Source organism: Lithobates pipiens, unplaced genomic scaffold, assembly GCF_037356315.1.
Source record: "Lithobates pipiens isolate NorthernLeopardFrog02 unplaced genomic scaffold, aLitPip1_a1.2 Scaffold_19, whole genome shotgun sequence".
Lineage (NCBI taxonomy): Eukaryota > Metazoa > Chordata > Amphibia > Anura > Ranidae > Lithobates > Lithobates pipiens.
The window spans coordinates 597275204-597294748 of record NW_027507764.1 but is presented as its reverse complement, the minus strand read 5'-3'; the positions used below and the strand labels follow the sequence as shown (position 1 = coordinate 597294748).

The window sequence follows — 19545 nt, the reverse complement described above, 5'->3', positions numbered from 1 at the left end:
TTGGGGGGGAAGGGGACCATCCCGAGTGCATTGGGGGGGAAGGGGACCATCCCGAGTGCATTGGGGGGGAAGGGGACCATCCCGAGTGCATTGGGGGGGAAGGGGACCATCCCGAGTGCATTGGGGGGGAAGGGGACCATCCCGAGTGCATTGGGGGGGAAGGGGACCATCCCGAGTGCATTGGGGGGGAAGGGGACCATCCCGAGTGTATTGGGGGGGAAGGGGACCATCCCGAGTGTATTGGGGGGGAAGGGGACCATCCCGAGTGTATTGGGGGGAAGGGGACCATCCCGAGTGTATGGGGGATGAAGTTGACTGTCTTTAATGCTGGTAGTTAGTTATGTGACGTTATATCTGCTGGTTTTCCCAGATGCCATCAGTGCAACCAACCCGCGAGTGATTGATGACACCCGAGCCCGGAAACTGTCCAATGACCTGAAGCGCTGCACTTACTATGAGACCTGTGCTACGTATGGCCTGAATGTGGAGCGTGTCTTCCAGGATGGTAGGTTCAGCTGTGCTTCTGGTGCAGCTGTCACACTAATCCCCCACCCCCTGTCTTTCCTACATCTTCAGCTCGGTCTCTGCCCTCCCCTCTCCTCTGTCTCTGCCCTCTCCTCTCCTCTGTCTCTGCCCTCCCCTCTCCTCTGTCTCTGCCCTCCCCTCTCCTCTGTCTCTGCCCTCCCCTCTCCTCTGTCTCTGTCCTCCCCTCCCCTCCCCTCTCCTCGGTCTCTGTCCTCCCCTCCCCTCTCCTCGGTCTCTGTCCTCCCCTCCCCTCTCCTCGGTCTCTGCCCTCCCCTCTCCTCGGTCTCTGTCCTCCCCTCCCCTCTCCTCTGTCTCTGCCCTCCCCTCTCCTCTGTCTCTGCCCTCCCCTCTCCTCTGTCTCTGCCCTCCCCTCTCCTCTGTCTCTGCCCTCCCCTCTCCTCTGTCTCTGCCCTCCCCTCTCCTCTGTCTCTGCCCTCCCCTCTCCTCTGTCTCTGCCCTCCCCTCTCCCCTCTCCTCTGTCTCTGCCCTCCCCTCTCCTCTGTCTCTGCCCTCCCCTCTCCTCTGTCTCTGCCCTCCCCTCTCCTCTGTCTCTGCCCTCCCCTCTCCTCTGTCTCTGCCCTCCCCTCTCCCCTCTCCTCTGTCTCTGCCCTCCCCTCTGTCTCTGCCCTCTCCTCTGTCTCTGCCCTCCCCTCTCCTCTGTCTCTGCCCTCCCCTCTCCTCTGTCTCTGCCCTCCCCTCTCCTCTGTCTCTGCCCTGCCCTCTCCTCTGTCTCTGCCCTGCCCTCTCCTCTGTCTCTGCCCTCCCCTCTCCTCTGTCTCTGCCCTCCCCTCTCCTCTGTCTCTGCCCTCCCCTCTCCTCTGTCTCTGCCCTCCCCTCTCCTCTGTCTCTGCCCTCCCCTCTCCCCTCTCCTCTGTCTCTGCCCTCTCCTCTGTCTCTGCCCTCCCCTCTCCTCTGTCTCTGCCCTCCCCTCTCCTCTGTCTCTGCCCTCCCCTCTCCTCTGTCTCTGCCCTCCCCTCTCCTCTGTCTCTGCCCTCCCCTCTCCTCTGTCTCTGCCCTCCCCTCTCCTCTGTCTCTGCCCTCCCCTCTCCCCTCTCCTCTGTCTCTGCCCTCTCCTCTGTCTCTGCCCTCCCCTCTCCTCTGTCTCTGCCCTCCCCTCTCCTCTGTCTCTGCCCTCCCCTCTCCCCTCTCCTCTGTCTCTGCCCTCTCCTCTGTCTCTGCCCTCCCCTCTCCTCTGTCTCTGCCCTCCCCTCTCCTCTGTCTCTGCCCTCCCCTCTCCTCTGTCTCTGCCCTCCCCTCTCCTCTGTCTCTGCCCTCCCCTCTCCTCTGTCTCTGCCCTCCCCTCTCCTCTGTCTCTGCCCTCCCCTCTCCTCTGTCTCTGCCCTCCCCTCTCCCCTCTCCTCTGTCTCTGCCCTCCCCTCTCCTCTGTCTCTGCCCTGCCCTCCCCTCTCCTCTGTCTCTGCCCTCCCCTCTCCTCTGTCTCTGCCCTCCCCTCTCCTCTGTATCTGCCCTCCCCTCCCCTCTCCTCTGTATCTGCCCTCCCCTCCCCTCTCCTCTGTCTCTGCCCTCCCCTCCCCTCTCCTCTGTCTCTGCCCTCTCCTCTGTCTCTGCCCTCCCCTCCCCTCTCCTCTGTCTCTGCCCTCCCCTCCCCATCTTTGCACCCCTGTAGGCTCTTCAGCGAGGGGAAAAAAAGTCTTTACTCCCCTGCTGATTTTGTACATTCCCCCCCCCCCCCGCCCCCCCGACAAAGAAACGATCATCTATAATTTTATTGGTCGGTTTAGTATAACAATGAGAGAAAAACACATTTCATAAAAGTTATAAATTTGCATTTTAATGAGTGAAATAAGTATGTGAACCCTTAACAAAACATGACTTAGTAGTTGGTGGAGAAACCCTTGTTGGTGATCACAGAGGTCAGACGTTTCTTGGAGTTGGCCTCCAGATTCGCACATCTCAGGAGGGATTTTGTCCTCTTTGCAGATCCTCAAAGTCATTGAGGTTTTAGGATGACGTTTAGTGACTCCAACCTTCAGCTCCCTCCACATATATTTTCTATGGGATTAAGATCTGGAGACCGGCTAGGCCACTCCAGGACCTTTATGTGCTTCTTCTTGAGCCCCTCCTTTGTTGCCTTGGCCGTGTGTTTTGGGTCATTGTCATGCTGGAAGACCCGTCCATGACCCATCTTCACTGCCCTGGCTGAGGGAAGGAGGTTCTCACCCAAGATTTGATGGTACATCGTCCCTTTGATGCGGTGAAGTTGTCCTGTCCTCTTAGAAGAAAAACCCCCCAAAGCATAATGTCTCCACCTCCATGTATGACGGTGGGGGATGGTGTTCTTGGGGTCATAGGTCCTCCATGTATGATGGTGGGGGATGGTGTTCTTGGAGTTATATTCAGCATTCCTACACGATGAGTTGAGTTGATGCCAAAGATCTCGATTTTGGTCTCTGAACACAACACTTTCCCCCGGTTCTCCTCGGAATCATTCAGATGTTCATTAGTGATCTTCAGACGGACCTGTACATGTGATTTCCTGAGCGGGGGTATCTTGCAGGCGCTGCAGGAGAACTCCACGAGGTGAGATCTTCCATGGAGCCCCAGACTGAGGGAGACTGACCGTTATTTTGTGTTTCTTCCATTTGCGAATAATCCCACCAACTGTTGTCACCTCTCACCAAGCTGCTTGGCGATGGTCTCGTAGCCCATTCCAGCCTTGTGTAGGTCTCCAATCTTCTCCCCGACATCCTTGGACAGATCTTTGGTCTCCATGGTGGAGAGACTGGAATCTGATTGCTTCTGTGGACAGGTGTATTTTATACAGGTAACAAGCTGAGATTAGGAGCACTCCCTTTAAGAGAGTGCTCCTAATCTCAGCTTGTTACATGTATAAAAGACACTCGGGAGCCAGAAATCTCGCTGATTGATTGTGGATCACATACTTATTTCACTCATTAAAATGCAAATCGGTTTATAACTTTTTTGGAAATGCGTTCTTCTGGATATTTTTCTTATTCTGTCTCTCACTGTTATAATAAAACCGACCAATAAAATGATAGACCGATCGTAACTTTGTCAGTGGGGCAAACGTATAAAATCAGCAGCCGATCAAATACTTTTTTCCCCTGACTGTATAGGCCAGCCCAGGAGAACGCCTGCTTCTCCCAGCATGTCCCAGGTGTTTGCTGGTGTCCTGGGAGGATGGATGCGCTTATATCTGCGGTTGGATCTGCCTGTCCTCAGCCTAAGCTTGGAGAGCCATATCGGGATCCAATTTGATTGGGATTATCCTAGAAGTGACCTTCAGGGATTGGGTTCAGCTTGTGTAACTTTCCAGATGTGACATACTTGTAGAAGAACGCTTTCCAGGTCCAGTCCTGTGGCATTGCCTCAGCGCTTCACTATCTTTGAATTCTCACCTTTCTGAGTCGCCATTTTGGCTTACCACCAGGAGTTACCACGATCGAAATTCCCAACACATTTCTGACACAGAAGGGGTTAACGCTGAGGAACTGACGTCATGCACTTGGTGGAACGCGACACGCACTCTCCTTCCCACCATTCAGCATTAAGGAAACTTGCTGCTACTACCCACCTACATTGAATTGGGTAAAGTTCTGGAAGGATAACCACTTTTCTTATTGTACATCAGGGGACACAGAGCCATAGTAGTTACTATGTGGGTTATAGGACCACCTTCAGGTGATGGACACTGGCACACCCTAAGACAAGAAGTCCACTCCCTATATAACCCTTCCCACTACTGGGAGTACCTCCGTTTTTTCGCCAGTGTCTAAGGTGTTGGTCACGAGTAAAGATGTGCTGAGCTCCACTGGAGCAATCCTTGTTGGGGCAAGCCATGCAGCCGGTTCCATTCAAAGTGTCTTTTCAGGCGGAATGGAATGGTATCTCGGCCTTGTATCCAAAGAAACCAGGTTTAGCCCGTAACGTTTCTCTTTTTAAAGAGTTGGACCCCGGGGATGCAGTACTTTGGTATTTTAAAACCATAAAGTTTTTACTGACGGGGTGCATTACAGGTCCAGGAGTGTGGGTTCCCCAAGGGTCCCCGGTTCCTGAAGGTTTAACGGAAACCCACAGTGAAGGGTGAAGATTGGGTCTGTTGGTTTTACCACAGAAAACCCTGCGGCGGGAAAGGTAAGGGGAGTTTTTCTAAGGAATTTTTAAATTTACTTATGAAATATCTCCTTTCATAAGTAAATGTTGTCATGCCTAAGTGTCACCACTGGGGGGCTGCATGGAGCACGTAGCTTGTCATGCTTTCCTCAGAGATCACGCTGTGTCAGGAAAGTAGCAGGCTTTTTTCCTCCGGCTAGCAGATCAGATCTTCTGTGAGTTTGGGGGGGGGGGGGTTGCTTCCACCAGACACCTCCCACTTGGGCTAAACTCTCCCCCCTCTTCTCGGGGAAGGAAAGAGCTAAAACGATCGGTGATGCCGTTTTTTCTTTCACCGCTCCTGCGTGGCGGCTCTCGGGTCTCCTCCTCGCCCTCCCTCACTCACATGCCGATTCCGTCAGATTGGAGGCTTACGCTCATGCGTGAAAAATCTTTTTTGAAGGGGGGGGGGGGGGGGGGGTGTGATGCGACGGAGGGGAAGAGGCTTAGCGCGGCGTTGGCGTTTGGCGCGGGACTGTGTTTTAAAAACTCCATTTGTGCTGGCTGCAAGTTGTCGGAGGGACACAAAGAGAGCAAAGAGGAGCATGAAAGAGGTTTGGTGGCACAGGCATTCCTATTGACACATTTACTATTGCATCAGGCTGAGCATTAATAGCAGCGGCAGGGCTGGACTATTGCTCAAGCAGCGGATGCGTTCCTTCTGGTAGCACCTCTGCTTTGTGCATTGGGCTATGGTCGGAAGGGGGGGGGTAAAAACACCTAAAAAAAAAGGGCTCAAGAAGGACTTATTCAGCCACAAAAAAAAGCCTAGAACCATCTCAAAAATCTCAAAAAAGATGGCATCCTCCCCTGATAGTTCGGAGGTGGCTGGTCAGAGTGAGCCATCAGGGCCGTCAGGGGTTGCAGCTGCTTTCAACACTGCAGCCCCTGTCTATATTACTGAAGAGTTTTTTTTCCTCAACCATTTTAGGGTTGGAGCAGAAGATTGATGCTTTAATCGCATCCCAGAGTGGGACTAAACGCCATAGGTCTCCTCCCATTACCCAGAACCCTCAAACTGAGGAACGGGGGGGGGGGGCGGGATGATGGATTTCTCTCGGGGGACCAGGAAGAAGCTGATGATTCCTCTTCTGAAGAGTCAAATACGGGAAGGATCAGGTTCATAATCTGAAAGATTGATGATACAATCTCTTACGGAATTGGTCCGCTCCACATTCATGCTGCCATTAGCGGAGTCGGTTGATGAGCCCACTTCTTGTTTGGGTTCACTAACGCCTCCCCAAGATATTACCAAAAAAAAAAAAGCTCATGTATTCTGAGTGGGAGCACCCAGATCAACCATTTTTTCCTCCAAAAAGATTTTCAACACTTTATCCTATGGAGGAAGAATTTAATAAGAAATGGAGGATGCCAGCAATTGACACTGCTAGATCCTCTGTGGATAAAAGTTTTTCTTGTCCGGTGGACAATGCTCAAATGCTGAAGGATCCAACAGATAAGAAGTTGGATTTCCTATAAAAAAAAATTTCTCTGGCAGGTTCAGTGGCTCAGCCTGTGCTGGCAGCAATCGGTGTATGTCAATCCTCAGGCCCGGTTCACACTGAGGCAGCACGACTTACAGCACGACTTAGGCGACGTGGACGCGACCGCTGCAGCGACTTGCAAAGCGACTTCTGTGCAGAAGTCAATGCAAGTCGCCTCCAAAGCCGTACAGGAACCTTTTTTCTAAGTCGGAGCGACTTGTGTCACTCCAATTAGAACGGTTCCATAGTACAGAACGGGACGCTACTTGTCAGGCGTTTAAGTCGCCTGACAAGTCGTCCTAGTGTGGACCGACCCTTAAGAGACCAGGTTAAACAGGTGCTCAAGATTATTCCTGATCAGCAGACCCAAGATTTGAGAGATTCTAATTCTGCAGGCCTTACGCTCGGGCTGGTGCATGTGCATAGAGTTCTATGGTTGAAAAATTGGTCAGCCGAAGCGCCCTGCAAAAAGCTCCTGGCTAGTTTTCCATTTCGTGGTGAACGGCTATTTGGGGATGATCTGGATAAATATATCCAAAGAATTTCTAATGGGAAAAAGTTCCCTTTTTGACAGTTAAGAAGAGGAGTAAGCGTTTTTCTTTTAACCACTTGCTTACTGGGCAGTTAAACCCCCCTCCTGCCCAGGCCAATTTTCAGCTTTCAGCACTGATGCACTTTGAATGACAATTGCGCGGTCATACAACACTGTACCCAAATCACATTTTTATCATTTTTTTCCCACAAATAGAGATTTCTTTTGGTGGTATTTAGTTACAGCTCGGAGTTTTATTTTTTGCTAAACAAACAAAAAAAGATGCAAAAAAAAAAAATCATGTTTTAATAGTTTGTTATAAAATTTTGCAAACGGGTCATTTTTCTCCTTCATTGAAGTGCGCTGATTAGGCGGCACTGATGGGCTGCATTGGTGGGCACTGATGGGCTGCATTGGTGGGCACTGATGGGCTGCATTGGTGGGCACTGATGGGCTGCATTGGTGGGCACTGATGGGCTGCATTGGTGGGCACTGATGGGCTGCATTGGTGGGCACTGATGGGCTGCATTGGTGGGCACTGATGGGCTGCATTGGTGGGCACTGATGGGCTGCATTGGTGGGCACTGATGGGCTGCATTGGTGGGCACTGATGGGCTGCATTGGTGGGCACTGATGGGCTGCATTGGTGGGCACTGATGGGCTGCATTGGTGGGCACTGATAGGCTGCACTGGTGGGCACTGATAGGCATAGTTAAGGCGGCACCGATGGGCACAGATAAGGCGGCACTGATGGGCAAAGATGGGCACGGATAAGTGGCACAGATGGGTGGCACGGATGGGCACTGATAGGTACCACTGATAGATGGGGCTGATGGGCACTGATAGGTGGCACTGATAGGTGGCTCTGATAGGTGGCACTGCTGGGCACTGATGGGCGGCACTGGGGTGCAGCACCTTTGAGGCAGATTGTGGGCACTGTGGGTGGCACTGGGTGGCACTGTGGGCACTGCTGGGTGGCACTGACGGGGGGCATTTACTTTTATTTAGGATGGCACTGCAGGGGGCAGGTGGGCACTGGCAGGGGGCAGTTGGTCGCTTGCATTGCTGGCCGTGATCGGGACTGATGTCCCGATCACGGCCGCCGGTGATCGGCTTTTTTTTTTTCTCAGCGCGAGGAGGAATACTAGCCGATTACCGGCTCCGTTATATCACATGATCAGCTGTCATTGGCTGACAGCTGATCACGTGATAAGGGGTCGGCATCGACCCCTTGCACGGATCGGTGATCAGGCGAGTCTCATGGACTCGCCGATCACAGAGCGCGCCGCGCGCGCCCCTCAGGGGGCACGCAGGCCGCTCGTACACGGGACTACGTCTATTGACGTCGTCCCGGAAAAGGAGATCCGCGCTGTAGCCGTCATTTGGCTATAGCGCGGATCTCAAGTGGTTAAACGAGCTTCTTCTCCAGTGCCAGGAGCATCAGTCTCCAGGCAGTCACAACGGCCTCCACCATCAAGTTCACGAGGTAAACCTCAGGGTCAACCCCAGGGTCAAAAGAGGCCCTGCGGGAAGGAAATGCACAAAACGAAATAATAAGACCTCCTTATGAAGGGGCGCCCCGCTCGCTCGAGTGGGGGGAAGACCTCTGCAGTTCTCAAGGGTCTGGCAGGAAGAGAGTTGAGAGAAATGAGTGGCTTCTTCAATATCTTTAGGATACAAACTGGAGTTCCGAGAGTTCCCGTCTCCTTGTTTTCTCAGGTCAAACGTTCCCAGGGATCCAGAGAAAAAGAAGGCTCTCTTTCAAGCTTTGGACCATCTTTTGTCTCAAAAGGTGATATCGGTGGTCCCCATGGAAGAGCGAGGGTTAGGGTTTTATTCAAAACTTTTCACGGTACCAAAACCAAACGGGGATTTCTGAGCCATTTTAGATCTCAAAGCTCTAAACTGGTTTCTGAATATCTGCTCTTTTCGCAGGGAGTCAATCCGATCGGTGGTCTCCATTCTACAAGGTGGAGAACTGCTAGCGTCAATCGACATCAAGGATGGGAGCTGGATGTTCTGTGTTTGTCTTTTGTCTCCTTAGAGCCCAGTGGATCTGCTCAAGGGGCCCACAAGGCTAAGGGTAAAACCCCCCCCAAACAAAAAGTTGTGGGTATTGCAATGAAAATCTCCCATAAGATCGTGTAAAACCTTTTTGTTACAGATACATGAATTGTCGGGAAAGGAAACCTCCCAGGTTATGAGGGTCTTCCTTACAGTACGGTCAGAGATGCTTTCTACGCTCCAATCTCTGAAGACGGTTATAGCATCTAAAGAAGGGTCTAGCACTGGTGGCAGAGAGACTCTGTGTCCTTCCGGAGAAGGTACTTCCTCTCAAGAGGGTACACCCGACAGGAGTCCGAGAACCCCGCAGAGGCCTCCCTCCTCTTTCACTTCGGGGATCCGAAGGAGTCAGATGAAAGCTCATTAGAGGGGGTGGAAAACTGAAACTCTGAGAGCGAGGATAGTGATAGTCTTAGACGTAACAGACACCTTTTTTTCCTGTGGAGGACATAGGGCAGTTACTCAGGGCAGTCTGTGCCTCTGAGGATATCCCGGAACCTCCTGTTAAGGCGACAGCCTGGGATAAGATGTACAGGGGGGTTGGGTAAACCTCAGTCCAAGGTATTCCCAGTTCAACAAACTCTCAAAGAGGTAATTTTGAGAGAGTGGAAGGACCCAAAGAGAAAGGTCCTTAAGCTCAAAGCTTGGAAGAGGAGATTTCCCTTTGGGGGAGGAAGAAGAAGAGAAGTTCTTCAAGACCCCCAAATTAGATGCAGCCCTGTCACAGGTCTCTAAGAAATCTGATTTTGTCTTTTGAGGACTTGGGCAACATTAAAGACCAAATGGACAGAAGGTCTGAAATGCTACTGTGAAGAGTGTGGGATGCCAAGGCGGCAGCCATGGCTCCTGCCTTGGCATCAGTCTGTGTAGCAAGGAATGTGGATGCTTGGCTGGGCAGGCTCTCCGGCCATGTTACTAGAAGGAATAATTCCAAAATAGTCACAGACTCTCTGAGATAAGCAAGGCTGTGGCATACTTGACAGATGTGGCACTGCAAACTGTCAGGACCACGGCTAAATCATCAACCCTCCTTAAAGAGGAGCTCCACCTTAAACAAAAAATATTAAAAGTCAGCAGATACAAATACTGCAGCTGCTGACTTTTAATAAATGGACACTTACCTGTTCCAGGGTCCAGCAATGTCGGCAGCAGATGATGATAAATCGCTCGTCTCTTGGCTGCCCCCACCGCCATCCTCTGTCAGGGAATTGGGAAGTGAAGTGGTGCGGCTTCACTGCTCGGTTCCCTACTGTGCATGCGCGAGTCACGCTGCGCATCTTTACTGGTCCCAGTTATGTCCTGGGAGTTGTGTGTTTCCCGGAACACAACGGGGGGGGGGGGCGGGACATCTGCGGCTAGCTGCTGCTAGCTATTCCCGAAATTGGGTGCAGATACCTGGATTATACTGGTATCTGCTCCCCCCTCCCCCTGAAAGGTGCCAATTGTGGCATGGGGGGGGGGGGGGGGGGGGGGTTGGGTTCCGATGAGCAGAACTTTCACTTTAGGGTGGAGGTCCGCTTTAACTCCGCAAGGAGGGCCGTGTGGGTTAAATCGTGCGAAGGGGACCATATGTCCAGATCACGGCTCTGCGGGTTGCCCTTTGAGGGTTCCCAGCTTTTTGGGCCTGGCTTGGATCAGGTCTTGTCATGAGTGGCGGAGAAAGGCAAAACCGTTTTTTCTTGGCCTCCCCCCCCCCCCCCCCCCCCCCAACCAGGGCCAATTCAAGGCCAAGAAGGCGGGGAAGGGGGAAGAGCGGACAGAAGATTGGCCTGCTCTTTTCTGGACCTAAAGAAGACACCAGCAAGCAGTCAGTGACGCCAGCGTCGGGGTAGGGGGGAGACTTTTTTTGCTTTGTCCCTCAGTGGAGGAAGATCTCCGAGAGCCCCTATATCCTACAGATTTTTACAGAGGGATATTGGCTGGAACTTCTCTCCCCTCCCCCTCAAAACTTTATTCTGACCCATCCCCCCAAGGATCCTTTAAGGGCAGCAGGGTTGATGGACAGCTTGCAGGGATTGGCGAACCAGGAGGCGATCGTCCCTGTTCCACCAGAAGAGCTCTACCAGGGATTTTACTCCCATTTTTGTTGTAGTCCAAAAACCATCAGGGAAATTTCGCCTGATATTAAACCTCAGAAAGCTGAACAAGTTTTTGCGACAAAAGAGCTTTTGGATGGAGAGCATATACACTGTGCGCAAGAATCTATTGAAGGATGCTTTTTTGGCACCAATAGATTTGAGGGACTCCATATCTCCGTGTCCTGATTGCCCGGGAACACCAATCCCTGTTGAGGAATACAACACTGGCAAATCCAAGCTCTTCCCTTTTGGATTAACTACAAGGCCAAGAAGTTTTCACAAAGGTCCTGGCAGAGTTTGTAGCTTACCTGCATCTACAGGGGGTGTCTCTTATACCCTATCTAGACGACCTTCTGATCTATGGGCAGTCCCTAGAACAAGTGAGAGTATGTAGACGTAGACAGACTGATCTTCACTTTGGAGACCTTGGGCTGGATAGTGAACCGGGAGAATTCATCTCTGGTACCATCCCAAATAAAAACCTTCCTAGGATACTTGGTTGATGCAGGGGCTCAGAAACTTCTCCCAGAGGAAAAAAAGGTTAAAAGTGGTAACAGCAGTCTCCTCTCGGAACGGAACCCAGGGACTGCTCTCGCAGACAGGTTATGAGGGTCCTAGACTTGATGACCTCCTGTATTCCAGCGGTTCCCTGGGCTCAGCTCCAATCCAGGGAGTTGCATCTGCTCTGTATCTTGGTGGCTCCAATTTTTAAACGGAAAGGCCGCGTACACACGGGCGGACTGTCTGACGGACTTGGTCCGCTGAAACGTGTTTCAGCGGACAATCCGCTCGTGTGTGGGCTTCGGCGGACAGTCTGGCGGACTAAGTATTTCGGAATTTCCGTAAGACAGTCCGTCCAACTTTGGTTTCAGCGGACAGTCCGCTCGTGAGTAGGCAAGTTGGACGGCCTAAGTATGGAGCATGCTCAGAAAGGATTTACACGGCGGAAGGTTGCATTGCTGTGTATTGGACGTCGTATTTCTAGTCCCGTCGTACGTGCTGTACACGTCATCGCGCAAGCTTTCAGCGGACTGTCTGTTCATCGTGTGTGGTCAAGTCCGTTCATTCAAAAGTAGGACGGACTGTCTGTCGGATTGTCTGACGAACTTAGTTGGACGGACAGTCCGCCCGTGTGTACGCGGCCAAAGACTGCAAAAGAAACTGACAAGGCTGCAAATGGAAGGCTGCAAATGACACTGACAAGGCAGCATTGATGGGCATTTAAATGTAATGCCGCGTACACACGACCGGACTTTTCAACATCAAAGGTCCAACGGAACAATTCCGGCGGAACCATTCGATCGTGTGTGGGGGCTGCAGCAGACTTTTGATTTGCAAAAATCCGACAGACTTTAGAAATGGAACATGTTTCAAATTTTTCCGACGGACCCAGTTCCTACCGAGAAATGCGCTCGTATGTGTGCTAGTGCGACGGACAAAAAAACAGCGCTAGGGCAGCTATTGGCTACTGGCTATGAATTTCCTTATTCTAGTCCAGTCATACGTCATCACGTTCGAATCCGTCTGAGTTTGGTGTGATTGTGTGTGGCCAAGTCCGTTCATTCGGAAAGTCCGTCAGAACTCCACCGAAAGTCTGTCGGACCTAGTCCCTTGAAAAGTCCGGTCGTGTGTACGCGGCATACGTTTTTTTTCCTTAAAACTTCCTTCCTAAAAGTTTTTTTTCTTTAAAATTCCCTCCTAAACTTGGGGTCCGTGTTATACGCCAATAAATACGGTAAACCAGGACGTATTCCTCCAGATAGGTCGCAGGTTTGGATTTCCGGAGATGGACCTTTTCGCCCTCAGAGGGAACAGAAAGGTGGAGCGTTTTTTCTCTCTCACCAGAGGGGGGGGATAACAGGGATTGGAGTCTGTATCTCAGGACTGGGATTGCCACCCAGCATATTCTTTCCGTCCACTAGCCTTAATACCTCAGGTTCTACAGAGGTTGGTCCACTCAGAGTACAAGCTGATTGATCCTGATAGCCCCATGGTAGCCAAAGAGGACATGGTTTGCTACTCTGACAAAATGGTCGGTTTCTCCTCCACTCCATCTCCCACCCAGGCAGGATCTCCTTCTACAAGGGCCAGCCTTTCACCCCCGACAGCATGGCTCTTGAAAGTGAGGTTCTCAGAGACGAGGGATACTCCGATAGAGTAATTGAGACCATCCTAGGTAGCCGGTGTTCTGCCTAATAGAGTCCGGCCATCCATATGTGTCCACTCCGTACTGCGCATGCGCAGTACGGAGCAGACGAAGCTTCGGAAAATCTCCGATGCTGAACGGCGCCTGCGCCGTGAGTGGAGGAGGTAGCCCCACTATCCAAGCGGACATAGGGTTTAGAATTTTAGAGGGCCCCTCGCGGGCGAGCTTCGCTCGCCACGCTTCGGGGTCGGCCTCGCACCGCTCGGCTCTTTTTTATTCTAACTCTATGTCCACTTGGATAGTGGGGATAGAACCTGGACTCACGGCGCAGGCGCCGTTCGTCCTCGGCAATTTTCGGAATCTGTGCTCCTGCATGCGCAGTACACAGGGGACAGCATCTGATGGAGGACCCTATTTCACAAGACACCGGAAACCGGTCACTAGGAAGATCTACTCAAGAATCCGGAATTTCTTCTCACACTGGTGCCAGGATAGAGAGGTATCTAATCATTCGGTACCAGTGGTACTTGGATTCTTACAAGCTGGGGTGGATCAGGGGATTGCTCCGAAACACCCTGAAGGTACAGATAGCAGCCCTGTCCGTATTTTTGGACCAGAGGCTCGCACTAGAGCCCCTGATTAAGAGATTTCTACTAGTAAGGGAGAGGATAACCCCCATAAAAATGTATAGATTCCCACCGTGGAATCTAACGCTGGTCCTGGAGGCATTGAGGAAATCGCCTTTCGAACCAGCTCAGGAGATCTTAATAAAAGTTTTGATGCTTGAGTTAGCCTTTTTACTGGCCATTACTATAGCCAGAAGGGTAAGCGACCTGCAGGCCCTGCCAATTAAGGAGCCTTTTCTGTTGTTAATGGAAGATAGAGTGGTGCTGAGACATGACCCACCATATCTTCCCAAGGTCGCATCCCAGTTTCAGAGATTTCAAGAGATCGTTTTGCCCTCCTTTTTGTGAAAACCCAAAAAACGAGAGCGAGGAAAAAATGTAAGTTATTAGATGTCAGGAGGTGCTTGCTGACATACTTACAGTGAAGGATTTCAGGAAGTCGAGTCACCTTGTGATTCTATTTAGCGGCCCTAGAAAGGGAGGGCAGGCATCTAGATCTACAGTGGCTAGGTGGACCAGACGCGTTCCCCAGTACCAGTTAACCTTAAAGCCTATTCAATGATATCTTTGGTGGCCTCTTGGGCAGAAAGAGCTGTGGCCTCAATAGAGCAGATCTGCCGAACAGCCACATGGACACCTTCTTCAAGCACTATAGAGTGGAACTGCTATTGCCTCAGGATCTGACGTTTGGAAGGAAGGTCTTAGAAGCGGTGGTCCCACCCTAAGGTAGGCCTTGAACTTGTCCATCCGGAAGGTCTTACAAGCGGTGGTCCCACCCTAAGGTAGGCCTTGAACTTCTTGCCCATCCGGAAGGTCTTACAAGCGGTGGTCCCACCCTAAGGTAGGCCTTGAACTTCTTGCCCATCCGGAAGGTCTTACAAGCGGTGGTCCCACCCTAAGGTAGGCCTTGAACTTCTTGCCCATCCGGAAGGTCTTACAAGCGGTGGTCCCACCCTAAGGTAGGCCTTGAACTTGTCCATCCGGAAGGTCTTACAAGCGGTGGTCCCACCCTAAGGTAGGCCTTGAACTTGTCCATCCGGAAGGTCTTACAAGCGGTGGTCCCACCCTAAGGTAGGCCTTGAACTTCTTGTCCATCCTCTCAGGTGTGCTGTCCTGGAAGATGACTAGAGAAAATTGAGTTACTTACCGGTAACTGCTTATCTAGGATATCTTCCAGGACGGCAGGCCTACTTCCCACCCCTGGTTTGATGTATGTACTACGGGAAGAGTTTGTCTCTCTGGCACCCGGATAACCTATTACTTTGGGAGAACTGAGGTGCAGGGGGAAGGAAGGGGCCTTTTAACCTCATGTGTTGATTGTGTTTCCTGTCAGATGTGCCGTTCTGGAAGATATCCTATAAAAGCAGTTACCGGTAAGTAACTGTCAATTTTCTGAGCTCTTGTAAAATCCTCATAGTGGAATCCAGCTTGGTGGGGCGGAGTCCTGGACACGTTGGACCCGGACATTGGAAAGATCCGGTCTTCTGGTCAACATTCTGACAAGCAAACGTCCTCAGAATTGTCCCTACATCTGAAGTTATTCCAGGGCTTATTTCATAGGTGGGGTTGCCAGAGGGGGACCACCTGACCTTCATGGGTTGGGTTACAACAAACTGGGCAGGTTTTTCCCCCAGGTACAGGGATCTTCTATCACAGGGGTCTCCAAGTGTTCTAAACAAAGGATCACATTACCGTCCTGCTTCGCTAGCCATCACTAAGCCCAGATTCTGAGGACAGATCCGTCTCAGATCTTACTAAAAGTTAGGAAGTCTACATCTTTCACAGTTACCAGAATACTGCAGATACAGTTTTGCTACAAAACTGAGGAATGCTGGGAGTAGAAGGCGTTATCCTGGGCTTGGCCTACAAATTGTTTTGTGTGCCAGTGTCCAGTCCTCTGGTTGGCAGCAGTATAACACGACAATATATGACTCAATGTGCCCACTTACATAGAAATGAAGGGTCCATAATTTTATCAGAGGTGTATTTTATATGATGGAGACAGAAGATCAACCAAAAATCCAGAAAACACACAATACAAATGTTATAAATGGAGTAAAATAAGTATTTGATCCCCAAGCAGAACATGACTTAGTAGTTGGTGGAGAAACCCTTGTTGGTGATCACAGAGGTCAGACGTTTCTTGTAGGTGGTGATGAGGTTTTGCACATCTCAGGAGGGATTTTCTCCTCTCTTCTCTACAGATCTTCTCTAAATCCTGAAGGTTTCTTGGCTGTCTCTTGGCAACTTGAAGTTTCAGCTCCTTCCATACATTTTCTATGGGATTAAGGTCTGGAGACTGGCTAGGCCACTCCATGACCTTAATGTGCTCCTTCTTGAGCCACTCCTTTGTTGCCTTGGCGGTATGTTTTGGGTCATTGTTATGCTGGAAGACCCATCCATGACCCATCTTCAGTGTTCTGGCTGAGGGAAGAAGGTTCTCCTCCAAGATCTTACAATACATGGCCCAATCCATTGGCCCCTCAATGCGGCAAAGTGGGCCTGTACCTTTATCGCCTTTATCAGAGAAACGGCCCCAAAGCATCATGTTTCCACCTCCATGTGTGACTGTAGGGATGGTGTTCTTAGGGTCATAGTGAGCAATTTTCTTCCTCCAAAAACGGCGAGTCGAGTTAATGCCAAAGAGCTGAATTTTTGGTCTCATCTGACCACAGAACTTTCTCCCCGTTCCTTCTCTGAATCATTTAGATGTTCATTGGCAAACTTCAGACGGGCCTGTACATGTGTCTTCCTGAGGAGGGGGACCTGTACATGTGTCTTCCTGAGGAGGGGGACCTGTACATGTGTCTTCCTGAGGAGGGGGACCCGTCCATGTGTCTTCCTGAGGAAGGGGACCTGTACATGTGTCTTCCTGAGGAGGGGGACCTGTCCATGTGTCTTCCTGAGGAGGGGGACCTGTCCATGTGTCTTCCTGAGGAGGGGGACCTGTCCATGTGTCTTCCTGAGGAGGGGGACCTGTACATGTGTCTTCCTGAGGAGGGGGACCTGTACATGTGTCTTCCTGAGGAGGGGGACCCGTCCATGTGTCCTCCTGAGGAAGGGGACCTGTACATGTGTCTTCCTGAGGAGGGGGACCTGTCCATGTGTCTTCCTGAGGAGGGGGACCTGTCCATGTGTCTTCCTGAGGAGGGGGACCTGTCCATGTGTCTTCCTGAGGAGGGGGACCTGTCCATGTGTCTTCCTGAGGAGGGGGACCTGTATATGTGTCCTCCTGAGAAGGAGGTCCTGTATATGTGTCTTCCTGAGGAGGAGGACCTTGCGGGGGCTGCAGGATTTCAGTCCATGGCGGTGTATTGTGTCACCAATGGTTTGTTTGGTGACTGGGGTCCCAACTGCCTTGAGATCCTTCACAAGCTCCTCCCGTGTAGTTCTGGGCGGATCCCTCACTTTCCTCATGACCATCCTCACCCCATTATTTTGTATTTCTTCTATTTGTGAATAATCGCTCCAACAGTCGTCTCCTCACCAAGCTTCTTCCTGATGGTCTTGTAGCCCATTCCAGCCTTGTGCAGGTCTCCAATAAGAATTTGCAAAATTCACATGAAAACTAATTTTACAAACTTAAAACGAAGATGCTGCACACCTGAATGCTGGATAGAAGAATTGCATACAAATAACAGTGCACCGTCTCCTTTAAATGATCCCACACCTATAACTGAATATAAATGGTACAATAGTAAGTGTGAAACACAACAATCGTGTGAATCATGGCCACTATCCACTTACCGGAACATTAGACCCATCAAAATGAAGAGGACTAAAGCGCTCGGAGATAAAATTCAGCAGATCAGGCCACCACAGAAATAGCTCTGCTTCTGGGAGTGTATTGGTCAATTGCTGCCGATTAGGGTGATCCAAAGCCGGGTCATATTTTTAAGGTAAGCCCCACAAAAAAAAGAGGAGGAATCCATAGTGCATTATCCTCAAACAGAATGCTATTTATTAGATAGGGATGTACTCGCAAAGGTAATGTATACAATCCAGCATTTGTGATGACGTCCGCACCAAAGCTCTGCCGCTACGCGTTTCGTCCATGTAGAAGTCGTCAGGGGAAATGGTATGGCCACTATCCACTTACCGGAACATTAGACCCATCAAAATGAAGAGGACTAAAGCGCTCGGAGATAAAATTCACCAGATCAGGCCACCACAGAAATAGCTCTGCTTCTGGGAGTGTATTGGTCAATTGCTGCTGATTAGGGTGATCCAAAGCCGGGTCATATTTTTAAGGTAAGCCCCACAAAAAAAGAGGAGGAATCCATAGTGCATTATCCTCAAACAGAATGCTATTTATTAGATATGGATGTACTCGCAAAGGTAATGTATACAATCCAGCATTTGTGATGACGTCAGCACCAAAGCTCTGCCCCTACGTGTTTCGTCCATGTAGAAGTCGTCAGGAGAAATGGCATTGCGTGCTTTGTGTCGGCACATTCACTGTTGTATTATTGCACTGGATGTATTGTATCATTTAATGACACGGCGCCCCAATATTTGTATACAATTATACTTTAATTACCTCTGGTCTCCTCTTTAATTGCCTTGTCTTTTCATTTTTCAGTGGCTCAGAAGGTGGTCGCCCTCCGTAAGAAGCAGCAACTTTCTATTGGTCCATGTAAATCTCTCCCCAATTCCCCAAGCCACTCCTCCGTGTCTGCTGCCACCATTCCATCCATGCACATTAACCAGGTAAGAGGACGAGTCGGTGTCCATTATGAACAATCGTTTAGGAAGCAATTCCATTTTATTTCTGAAAATTTAAAGCGACGACACACTAATATTAAGGTGGAAGCAGCTTTCATTACCTCCCCCCCCCCCCCCCTACAGCCTGTACGGCAGAGGTCCCATCCCTTGTCTGCTTCTTCCCTTTCCACCATATTTTGGCTTCCCCATCACTATGATGGGCTGTCTTTCTGGCTAATAGGGATGCATGGGAGGGGAATTGGCAAAAGCAGCCGCTACCCGGGATTAAAAAGTAATTTTAATATGTTAACATGCACCTGACATCTGTATGTGAGTATGCCGGATATCAGACTCTTGGCCGGGAGGGCATTGCTGAGGGCCTTCCCAGAGAGCGCTGAGGGCCTTCCCGGAGAGCCTTAGCTGAGAGGGTTGGGAGCCCAGAGGGCGCAGGGAGCCATCGCTGAGAGGGCGCAGGGAGCCATCGCTGAGAGGGCGCAGGGAGCCATCGCTGAGAGGGCGCAGGGAGCCATCGCTGTGAGGGCGCAGGGAGCCATCGCTGTGAGGGCGCAGGGAGCCATCGCTGTGAGGGCGCAGGGAACCTTCCGGTGAGGGCGCAGGGAGCCTTCCGGTGAGGGCGCAGGGAACCCTCCTGTGAGGGCGCAGGGAACCCTCCTGTGAGGGCGCAGGGAGCCTTCCTGTGAGGGCGCAGGGAACCTTCCGGTGAGGGCGCAGGGAACCCTCCTGTGAGGGCGCAGGGAGCCTTCCGGTGAGGGCGCAGGGAGCCTTCCGGTGAGGGCGCAGGGAGCCCTCCGGTGAGGGGGCAGGGAGCCCTCCGGTGAGGGCGCAGGGAGCCTTCCGGTGAGGGCGCAGGGAGCCCTCCGGTGAGGGCGCAGGGAGCCCTCCGGTGAGGGCGCAGGGATCCCTCCGGTGAGGGGGCAGGGAGCCCTCCGGTGAGGGGGCAGGGAGCCCTCCGGTGAGGGGGCAGGGATCCCTCCGGTGAGGGGGCAGGGATCCCTCCGGTGAGGGGGCAGGGAGCCCTCCGGTGAGGGCGCAGGGAGTCCTTTGCTGAGAGTGCCTGAGGGCAAGGAGAGCCTTCACTAAGGCTGGAGGAGAATTCGGTTCTATAATTGGGTTATGGGATCGCAGGGAGACGGATCTTGTAGTGGGTTTGGCAGGGTGGGGGTGGGGTCAGAGGAGGCAGAATGATGTCTTCACTATGACTATATTGACAGAACCTCACCATTTGAGTGAG

The 19545-nt window shown here is 51.5% G+C and overlaps 1 protein-coding gene across 1 annotated transcript in view; it reads left to right on the top strand.

Moving 5' to 3' along the window:
- The window catches only part of AGAP3 (ArfGAP with GTPase domain, ankyrin repeat and PH domain 3), a 140839-nt gene that overhangs the window by 38409 nt on the left and 82885 nt on the right, over positions 1-19545 (top strand). The window contains 2 exon segments of the mRNA XM_077493681.1: positions 371-505; positions 18172-18299. Of these exon segments, the coding sequence (XP_077349807.1) occupies positions 371-505; positions 18172-18299 (263 nt within the window).